This window comes from Chaetura pelagica, unplaced genomic scaffold (assembly GCF_000747805.2).
Source record: "Chaetura pelagica isolate M959 unplaced genomic scaffold, ChaPel_1.0 scaffold90, whole genome shotgun sequence".
Taxonomy (NCBI): domain Eukaryota; kingdom Metazoa; phylum Chordata; class Aves; order Apodiformes; family Apodidae; genus Chaetura; species Chaetura pelagica.
In genome coordinates this window covers 13,958,369-13,970,055 of record NW_009953496.1, presented here as the reverse complement: position 1 = coordinate 13,970,055, position 11,687 = coordinate 13,958,369, and the positions used below count along the sequence as shown (strand labels likewise).

Here is an 11,687-nt window from a genome sequence, read left to right as displayed (position 1 = left end):
TCTTACCTTTTTTTTTCCCCATGTCAATGTGAGGTTTTGATGAGCAGTGTTCCCAGCCGAGTCTCATATGGAGGAGTCAAAAAAATCAGATATCAATCTTCTGGCTTTTATCAACTAATCCACCATTCAACATAGATGTCTTCAAAGGTTTTAGCAACTTCACTATTTAGGTGAAAAAAAATGTATACATTTTATAGTCACATGAAACAGAGCAACACTGCCTGATGTGTTGCTTAGAGACAACAGCTCAAAGTATAATCCTAAAATATTTATGAGATTGCATTATTATGTGAGTATCAGCGGTTAGTATCTTAATGTTCTGGTTTCATATTTTGTAAAAGTGATTTTCAATCCAGGAGACAGCAAAGATAATCCACTTCTCTTTAGGCAAATTGTCATTGAAAGTTTTCTCTTTTGGTTTTTAATTTCCACTTAGTTGCTCTCAAGTTTGGCCTCTCTCCTGAGGTTCCTTTTGCTGAAAATTTTTGTTATTCAATAACTGTGAAAGAAAGAGTATTAAATACTGCTTCCCTGACAAACATTCTTCCTGTATGTGCACTTGGGAAATATGAAACGGTAGAACTTGGATGGCAAATTTTGGCACAGTATTCTTTGTTAAATTCTGTAATCCAAAGAGGGAAGAAATTGGGGTATCTTCATTAATTCTGATTTCATGAAACTGGTATTCTTTTCCAACAATGAACTGACTCAGATTTCATCATGAAAATGGAAGAACTGCTATAGCAATAAAATCTTTAAGTTACCTCTCTTACAATGTACTTGGAGTCCTGCCTCCATGACATAAATACTTTTGCATTTCTGATACAGATACGTGAGAGGCCTATTTGAGGAAATGTATGATGATGACGTTAAAGGAATTCAGAGATCAGCATGCACAGAAAAGAACGTCATCTCTTCCCCTCTGGCTGACAGTGCTAAGTAATATTGGACTACATAACTCAATGTAATACAACATGAAATATTTAGATCCTCAGACCCTGATAGTGTCTAAGAAAGAAATAGAAAATACACTGGATCTTATATTCCAGGGCATACATCCAATTTACATTAATGTTAGAGAAGAGGCCATAGCTGTACTCTCTCAGAAGTGAAATCCTACCTTTCCAGTTTGCCATTCACCTCGTATAAAGCAGAATCTAGATACAGAGCCTCCATATGGCACATGAGTAGACAGCTTTTACTAGCCTAGAGTACCCATAAAAAGCCCATGTCTCAGCTACTTTAGGGTTTTAATCTAAGAGTCAGTCTGCAAATTCATTTGTTGGAGGATATGGTTTACAGGAGAACATTGTCGAGTAGGGATGATGGTTGGACTTGGTGATCTCAAGGGACTTTTCCAACCTGAATAGTTCTATGATTCTATACGCATGCTTATATTCATGAACAAGTTAAAGAAAAAAAAAAAAAAAAGCCAAAACCAAACCAAACAAACAAAAACCAAAAGAAAACAAAAAAACCCAGCCCAGATCTGAATAGAATGGAAGTACAGATCTTGGTTTTTCAGGCAACTAAATTTGCTAAACTAAAAGGTAAGTTAGCAATGTCTCATCTGTATTAGGGTAGCTATGATTTACTGACTCCTGGCGAAGGCAGGCAGCAATCACACAGGATGGCTCAGCCTGCTTCCTTACAATTCTGCCATGCTAGACCCCGCTGTGCCAGCAAAAAACTCACTTCAGCCTGGCAGCTTTCCTAGTCCATCTACTGGCCCTAGTTTAAGCACGCTTTTTGACAGAGGGACACATTAAATCTGCAGGCACTTCTGGAAAAGGGCTCTCTAAAAGCTGCTGGAGCCAGCGTGTCCCCAGGCATGGGGCAGAGCCCACGGAGCCTTACAGCCACCTGCGGAGTCGCTGCCGCCTCCGCTCTCTTCAGCTCCCACGAACACCTCAGCTCCGCTCCCACCGCCCACGGGGATGGGCTGAGTCACAGCCCAGAGCCTAAAACCTCCGTCTGCAAGGCGGTTCCTTCTTTGCAAGCTATGGGAGATGATACTCTGAGTAGGGGAAAAAAATAAGAAACAGGATGTGACTTTCAGCTGAAGAAGGATAATGTAGCCAACATCCCACACCCTCAGGCAGCTCCATCTTTGATTGAAACTTGTCCAAACAGGAGGGAAGGAAGGGAGGAGGAAATTTCCTATTTGCTTGTCATGCAAGAGCTGACACTTTAGATTTAAGATAAATAATATATAGGAAAATATATTTCTGTACTTTTTAACATATAACCAGTGCTGTCTACAAGTCACTTTTTTTTTTTCCTTTTTTTTAATGATAAGTGTAAACTAACAGAACACTAAAAATATGTTTGATAGAACAGAGTATCCAAATTTGTAAGATACACTTTCGAAAGGTCATTTTCTGTAATTTTACGCTGATAACCACCTTATTAAATTGCCTGCTGATTGAAATTTAATGAGAGACTGAAAATTCTCAATGGTAATTGGGACAGCCAATTCTTTAAAGAGAGAAAGTGAGTGGGTAGCTAGTTGAAGCACAGAAGAATGCTTATTAGTGTGGAGGTGGAAGAAGTCTTTACTGAGAAAAACAATTAAAGACTATTTTATTTGGAAAACATTGAATTTTTATTTGTACTGTTTCACTGGAGTCCTGGGTACAATATTAATTCCAAAACAAGTGGGGGAAAAATAAAATTAAAAAAAAATGCAACAACCAATAAGCCAGCACTCTCTGTCCTGCCTACAATTGTGTACTGTATGGTATATTTAATGGTTTCACATTTTTCAGTACAAAAGATGTGCAAGTATTGTCAGGAACTCACTAAGTTATTTGTCTCACTCCCTGTTTGTCTTAAAAGTATAACATTTGTTACCTGAAACAAAGCTATTCTCCAGAAATGCAATCACAGAGAAAGATATAAAGACAAAGACAGTAACAACTACCTGATTGAACACTCCAGAACCACTACATTAGCAAATAAGAATTTTATTTCAGCTTAATTAATAATAAGTCACATAAAGACATTAGGTATTATGCTCTTGCAACAATATTATCAGAAAGTTTTACTGGGGACTGAAAGGGCACTAAAGTAAGGGGTTGTTAAGTATGTGGCTTAGACGTGCACTGAGAACACAAAGATAAAGGGACAGTTCTTTTTAAAAAGTCTGTATTTTTAAATCATAATCAGATTTTTTTTTTCCTCCTAAAATATAGAGTCCATTTCAAATAAGCATTATTTAATGGAAATCCCATGAACTGCAGTATATAAAAGATTAAGTAAGGCAATTGCAATAGACCTTATGGGTTCAAAATCAACAGATTTACTGATACACTGAAGTTATGATGAATCTGGAATCTTCAGGTGACAGCTGGTGTGCTGAACAAGATCCCCAGCAGAAAAGCATTCTTTCAGAAGCTGTATTAGATGTTCCTTTTCCATTCTGTGCCAGGAGGATGTCAAAATATGGAAGATTTGTGGATTCAAGACCGGTGTCAAAATCTGTCCTCAAGCATACAATCGTGTTTTGTTACTCAGTTAAAAGACTGACTTGTTTTCTAGTTCCCAAGTCTCTTTTCTTTCAGAGCAAGTATTTTATGTAGACTCATATCTTACTGAGTGAAAAGGACAGACATCAATTACTTATTCATCAATCTGGCATAAAATGTTTAACAAGGCACTGGGAGAGTGGCAAAAGGTGCAAAACAAACAGCAAAGCCAATCTATAAGCAGCAGAAGAGATTGAAGTGTGAGCAACCACCAGCATGAGCAACTTGGTCTCTCTTCCAAGCAGCCAGGAGAAATGGACTTCAGTAAAATGTTATTTCCTTTTTTAAGAGAAAGAAATTGCAGGTTCAGGCAATTCTCACCAGGTCTACTATTATTTACAATGGATGTGTCCTGATCAAGGAGAATAGGGGGAGGGGGAAAGCAAGAACAATCTTCAGCAGAAGGGAGACAACTCTTCATGCAGTCATTCTTGTGTGCAATGAGAAGGGACTTTACTGCTAATTATTGGTTATTAGTGCTATTGCATTTTAAATTACCATAAAAGATCAAATAAAACAAAACAATATTTAAAATTCTCAGGCATAGTAGCACTTTCAGATTGCCTGCAGAAGTGGTCCAGGTTAGAAAGCAAGTTCTTGTTTTGAAAATATTCTGGATTATCTTTCCCTGAAAAGACTGAAATCCTTTTCCCTATAGCATGAATGAAAATTAACTTCCTCTAGCCACATGGTATTAGTCTACCTCTTCAGGCTTGGAGCAGATGCCCCAGTCCTTGATAAAAGGTCTTCTCTGCCCTCAGACGTATCAATTTGTAAGGCTTTTGATTGCAAAGGAACAAGGAAGAAATCTCTGCAGACCCCTCTGTTCACAGGAAGGCGGCCCTTGCACCAGCTCTTCCCCCCCACAATCCCTCATTTGCTGTGAGAGGTATGAGGGACACAGCAGAACAAGATGCCTGCATAGGTGAGAGGTTCACAGAGCTGGCATAAGCTGCATGGGAACCTTAGCTATCAATACTTCGGGTCAACCCTTCAGCTCTTCTAACTTGAGGAAGGATCATGTAGCATTTATTCCCTCATCAACTTCATGTGCCTGTGACTTGAAGGCCAGGAAGCAGGATGGCACCAGCTCGTGGCTTATTCTGATGCTTGGAACATGTTGTGACCTCGCCCCTACTAAAAGGAAGCAACCTTTGTTAAAGATCCCATTTCCTTATCATACGCCCTTACCATGTGGGGTTTTTTGGATCTATTTGAATGCAGTTATGTTATAATATGATTGAATTCTGTTCCTGTAGAGGAAGCGTGGAAGTTCCTTCCCCCTTCCCCTTAAGCACAGGACAGTGAGGAGCACCTGCGGCAGAGCCCAGTTTTCCTATTTGAGCTTTCCTTCATTTTTCCTCAAAGACTGAAAAGTAAGAAGCTAAGAATGTTTCTGCTTTAATTGAACTTTCAAGCCAATGTTTGCCATATGGTTTGTAATTCTGGGAGGAGAAGGGAGTAAAAAAAAGACAAAAAATAAAAGAGAGAGAAAGAAGAGAGACTGTAAAAGCTCCAGCCATCATTTTTCTAGGACTGTTGCCATATTGCTCACGTTCCAATGGCACTATAAGATCACCATTCAGTGATCAGGTGTGCAAATTGCCACCTCAGAGAATGACTACCCTTAACAGAATACAGAGAGGAGAGAGGCAGATAAGAGCAAGACAGTTACAATTACTGAACTACACAGTGGTTATTCATTTCACCTCTAAGGAGAATGTACATTTCATTATTCACTCCTTCTGAACCCTGTTCTGTAAGTTTGGTTCTTTTGTACACTTAAGACTATATTACTGAAGTACTAAATGGATATAAATAACATTTATATTCAACTTGTAGTTCCTATGTCATAAAGCTTAAGAATGCCAAGCAGATAAATACAAGCAAATCTAATTTCACATTTCATGATCGAGAGATTCAGGAATAAAAAACATAATATAATAGAGGAAAGGAAAAAAAAATCCCTACATCATATTTGCTTTGATTTTATTCTCCAAGAGGTACACATTGCCACTAATTGTGAAGGCTATATACTAAACAAGGAAATTTAGTCATGAAATCACTGCCAGTGAATTGAAATTTGTCAAGAATCTGTTCATCATACCACTTGCTTCTTCTTGATTCACTTTAAAAAACCTGAATATTAATGCACAACAAAAATAGTAGTCTTTGCATGCAAAACTTATGTGTTTCACTGAAGACACCCCCACTTCCTCCTACCAAACAGCTGTGTACAATTGTACATTCCAAAAAAAATGTATTTAATCTTAGAGCACCAAAGAACGGCTGAGGTAAAAGGAAGTCTTTTTGTCAAATGCCTTGTTTAGTGAAGGCTCTTGAATGTATCCTTGTTCTATTTACCAATCAAAAAGCTGCTACCATATTACATAATTTATTCCAGGCCGGAACTAATGTACAATAAAGCTATGATCTGAATGAATCTTTAAGCAATTATCAGCACGTTCTACACCATCTATTGGTGAACTAGAAAGAGACAACAGATGAGGTCTTGCTAGGAAAACAAGCTTATGGATAGACATAGAAACCTGTTATTAACCAGCTGTTCATTTGTGCTCAGGGAGCAAAGACATGTTGAGAAGTGCACTTTTTTGGTCCAAAATAGGAATAGTAAATCTCAAATAGATACATGATCCAAGAACAATAGTTCACAGTATTTACCTTGTGGCCAATGGTGCACTGAATAAAGTATGTTCTATCAGAGAATCATAGGTTTAGGGGAGAAATTTGTAGAGTAGGGATGATGGTTGGACTCAGTGATCACAAGGGTCCTTTCCAACCTGAATAGTTCTAGGATAGAATGGTTTGGGTTGGAAGGAACCTTAAAGATCACCTCATTCCAACACCCCTGCATGGGCAGGGACACCTCCCACTAGGCCAGGTTGCTCAAAGCCCCATCCAGTCTGGCCTTGAACACTTCCAGAGATCTATAACTTTTCTGGGCAACCTGTGCCAGTGTCTCAGTGCCCACAAAGTAAAGAATTTCCTCCTAATGTCTAACCTAAATCTCCCCTCTTTCAACTCTGCTTACAACTGTTACTCCTCATTCTATCACAATGTGCTCTTGTAAAAAGGACATATTTTGCTATGTGCAAGGACATGGTCTGAAACTCAAGGCCTTGGATAGTTTTGCTACAGAGAAAACTTACATGATGATGACACTTCTTGTTAAAGTTCACAAACTCACACTAATGTCTTGATCTGTTTCAGCCTGCAAGGAGTTTGTGCAAAATAACATTAGCTAATTCAGGGCAGCTTGAGTGCTACAAAGGGCAGTTTTGTGATTATTTATTTCAGGACATGCATTCCATCCACTGCAAATTGCAACTGCTAAATGATGTAATGAAGAGCTTCCAGACTGGAAGGACACACAATGATCATGTGTACTGAACAAACATCAGTTTTATTTTACACTGTCATGTATTTTTAAGGAAAAGAGACATGTTCCCCATGGACTTGGACACAAACGGGACAAAGTATGTTCTGTTACTAGTCAGGAAACAGATAAAGGTTGCACAGAATGCAATAAGTAGAATGACACGTTGGAGATACTGTTTATTTGACAATTACACAGGAAAGTGGAAAATCTAAGTGAGAACTACTCCTGAAATGAAGCTGTGGGTTTCTACACACACTGGGGCTGGTTCTCTTTAATATCTTTATTAATGACCTGGATGAGGGGTTAGAGGGCACTCTCAGTAAGTTTGCAGATGACACCAAGCTGAGCAGGAGTTTTGATCTGCCTGAGGGTAGAAAGACTCAGCAGAGGGACCTGGACAGGCTGGATCAAAGGGCTGATATTAAACAAGGCCAAGTGTTGGGTCCTGTACTTGGGTCCCAACAACCCTATGCACTGCTACAGGCTTGTGGCAGAATGGCTTAAAGCTGCCCAGCAGAAAAGGACCTGGGGGTGTTGGTCAACAACTGGCTGAATAAGAGCCAGCAGTGTTCCCAGGTGGCCAAGAGGGCCAGCAGCATCCTGGTTTGTATTAGAAACAGTGTGGCCATAATGACTAAAGAAACAATTTTCCCTCTGTACTCAGCACTGGTGAGGCCACACCTCAAGTACTGTGTTCAGTTTTGGGCCCTTCACTACAAGGACATTGAGGTGTTGGAGTGTGTCCACATAGAGACAATTATGCTGGTGCAGGGTCTGGAGCACAAGTCTTGTGAAGAGCAGCTGAGCAGCTGCTAAACAGCAGCTGGCTGTTTAGCCTGGAGAAAAAGAGTCTTAGGGAGACCTTATTGCTCTCTACAACTACCTGAAAGAAGGTTGTAGTGAGGTGAGGATCAGTCTCTTCTCTCAAGTAACAAGCAATAGGACAAGAGGAAATGCCTTCAACTTGCTCCAGGGGAGGTTTAGATTGGATATTAGGAAAAATGTCTTCACTGAAAGAGTTGTCAGGTAAGGAACAGGCTGCTCAGGAAGTGGTTGAGTCACCATGTCTGTAGGTATTAAAAAACATGCAGATGTGGTGCTTAAGGACACATTTTGTGGTGGACTTCGCAGTGTGAGGTCAATGGTTGCACACAATGATAGTAGAGGTCTTTTCCAACCTAAATGATTCTATGATTCTATTCTATAAGGGAAGCACTGCTTGAACTATTAGGCATAGAAGAGATTTTCTTCTCATATTGCTAACAATATGAGAAGAACATGCAAACATGATAGTCAACTATCATAGAAAGGCACTTTTTTGCTTTCAGGAATAGCAGTCAGAATAGATGTTTTGGATAAAAAATATAGACTACTGGTCTCCAGTGGGGGTAGTAAGAGAAACTGAACTACAGTTAAATATCAGATTCCCAGACAATAAAATTGATCTAACAACTTTCTTTTCAAGATGCTGAGTTCAGTTAGTTATATATATTTTTCCTAGGCTTGATGTTCACTTTAACTGAGTATAGCTATGCTAATTATAACCTCAATGTACTCTTGCTCTCCATGGGGCTCCTACTTTGCATGGGGCCACATTTTAATTAAAGAGAATGTTTTCTTCTGCACCACTGATACCCATCCAGACCTCCTTGCTGAGGTTTCTTCTGGTCCAACTGTATACATATATAATAACCGGGTGCAAAGGGTAAAGTAGCTGTAGTTTTAATGTGATTGAAAATAAATCTTCAGTCACTCTTGCTCACAGACTGCCTCCTTCTTTACTTCAACTTTCAGAGGTTTGTGAACCTGGAATAAATAATGTTTGCTACCTCCACTTTTTTTTTTTTTTTTTTAATCTAGAATCCTGCTGTAATAACACTGAGACTTCTCCAGAAATCTCCATGAAATTCAGATTATAGGAGATACTTATATTCATTGACAAAACTAAAGTAATAATAGGAAAATGCCTTCTTCCACAGACCTCAAGACTTCATTGAAATACATTTTTATTTGGTATTTTCCTTACATGGATTGGGCTTTTGGGCATAGATCCAACAGATTACAAGTTAATTACTTCCATTCACCTTGCAATATTCAAAATATAAGGTGCTGTCATGAAGAATGTATAAGGGACCTTCAGTGGAATAATAATAAGCCCTTTTTCCTCTGTTTTCAGGTAGCAGAGAAATAATACTAGAGATAACAAGAAAAATATTCTTATGTTAACAGTTCATTGACAGATTTTGTACATTCAACAGAAATATTAAAAACTTCCTTCCTCTTTGTATCTTCATTCAAAATAATAATCTAATTAAATTTCTGTAAATAGTAATCTAGGTTTCTGTAAATTGCAATCAAGAGACAACAGTCCATACAATAAAAAGTGAAAATGCTATAGGCAAATTCTTTCTTACCCTAAACCCACAGTTTTCTATTTCAAGTCAAAAATACAGCTCATCAGTGATCTTGGAAACGTGCTACAATATCCTCCGTGTGAAAAAGATGGTCACAAAGCTGCTTAATGATCACACAGATACAGTTCAACTAACCAATGTATCAGTGGCATAGGTGACATAGTTACCACCTTTCTCTTTGCAGCAACAAATCTACCAGTGTAAAAATAACTGTCTTTTCAGTCCCTCCAAATTGTTTGTCTATATGTAATTTGGCCATTTTCCTTAGAATACAGAGGTAGCTACATATAGCCTCATTACAAAACGTGTATTCTGTTTTAATTAAGTTCTTTTGGCAGAAGTTGAGGAACATGCTCGCAGAATTGGGAATCTCTGGAGGACGTGCAACTGTGACCACTGAGTCATAGGACATCCCTCTTCTGGCAGGGCAGCAGAAGGATCCAACTCTACCTTTTCCCAGCCCTGCTAGTCCATTCTCATTTATTCTCACAGTTGCTGCCAGCACATTACTACTGTCATTCTAACATTTAAGCAAAATTCTTCTAGAGTGACACCAAGCTGTAAGTCTTTGTATCTATTTTTCATCAGAATAGAAGATGTGTGTGATTCAGCATCCATGCCCTTTTCACATCCCAAGTTCCCACCAGTTCCAGCAGAGGCATTATTGCTGTGCCAAGATGGCACTGTGGGGTGTTTGCTGCAAGTGATCAAGTGTTAGGAAGAAAGATGAAAGCACTTGAACAACTCCTGGTAAGAACACAGAGAAAGTGCTTGAGACAAGAAAATAGCCAAAGACCACTACAGAGAATATGGCATTAACAAAGTTACCAGTTGAAAAAGAGCTTGAGAATAATATAGCCTCTGCTTTCAAACAAAATAGGTCACTGTCAGCTTTACTTGCCTTTTTATTGGAGTAAACATTAAGACCTCAGATATGTGTGTGACCACTCCAAAGAAACTAAGAATTCAGGGCATATATACTTCTATTTTAACAGTTTTCTTGAGACATGAATGCCCACATATTAACAATGTCCATTATTATTGTGTGTATGATTACTAAGAGGTTGTGACCTTTCCTCCTAGGCACTAAGTTTTCTACACAGATATACTCTTGTCAAACAGCCTTTCTAGTACACTGTAAGCACCAAGGCAAGAAGATGCCTTTACCCAAACCTTTGAAGCCTTACTTTGCTTTGGTTGGCTCATTTCACTAATCTTTCTCCAAAAAAAAAACACAACCCAAAAGTATACTCTTATTAAGAATAGCCAAACTAAGAACTTGAGTTCAAAGTACTCCTGCTTTCCAGGGAACACCAGTATTGACTACAACGGGAAGTTCAGAGGTGGAGACTCTGACTTCCTGAGAAGGGAGCAAACCAGGAGTGGGCAGCCTGAGAAGAGATAGAGAATGCTGGAAGTGAATAGCACTGAGATGGAGAACCCGAGCTGGGAGAGGTTGAAAATGAGACAGAAGGGATAATTACTGATCACCAGGCATTTAGAATGCTCAGCATTACTTTTTTAGTATTACAGGAAGAACTGCTGACTCAGGCTCACAGGCAAACCCATTGCTATTCAGCCCTGGGTCACAGGCTGTAAACAACCTACCCCAATATCGCCTGTTCTGCTCACAGAGGTCAGTGCCACAACAACACCACTAAATAAAAGTCAGCAAGGAATATTCTCTTACTGTGAGGCCAACATGCACAGCCTATCCAGACAACTCTCTGGACAACTGACTCATCAAAACTAGGGTGGTTACGTCCAAGAAGCTGCTGCAGGGTCTTGTCTCTACCCTGTCACCACCTGTCCATGACTGGGAACTGCCTGAGAGACAGTTTTGGGGCCCAAACAAAAACAACAGTGTCAAAAATCCCTATGCTAATAATTAAACAAAACAGAAAATAAGAACATCTGTGGACTGGAAAATAACATCTCTGGATCTGTGGGAAATATTAAGATCTGTACACTGCATGGTTTCATTAACTAATATATATACAGCCTAGTTTCTTATTTACAGTTTGGCTAAAAATGTATTTGTCATTTCTAATTCAAAAGAAAAAAAGGAAAGGAGAAAGGGAGAGGAAGAACAAAGAAGAACAAAAAAGAGCTTGGAGAAGCAATCTGAAAAACAAATCAACACAAACCTGTGGAACCTGTAAGTGCTCTCAGATGAAGAAATGCTCATCTCAAACTGCTATGAGGGACACAAATACCTAGCTACCAGCCCTGTAAAAACAAAAATCCTGCAGTTTTGCAGAGCTGGATACAAACAAAATACTTATTTCAGTGTTAATAACACTGTTATTTGGACTTTAATCTGGGAGACATGAGGTAAAGGGAAAA

At 39.0% G+C, this 11,687-nt stretch overlaps 1 protein-coding gene across 1 annotated transcript in view; it reads left to right on the top strand.

Annotated features, from left to right (window-relative positions):
• The first annotated feature begins 1,831 nt into the window (after positions 1-1,831).
• Positions 1,832-11,687, top strand: part of ERICH1 (glutamate-rich 1) — a 180,276-nt gene continuing 170,420 nt past the window's right edge. Inside the window, exon 1 of the mRNA XM_009999258.1 lies at positions 1,832-2,021. Within this exon, the coding sequence (XP_009997560.1) occupies positions 1,832-2,021 (190 nt within the window). The remainder of the gene's footprint in view (positions 2,022-11,687) is intronic.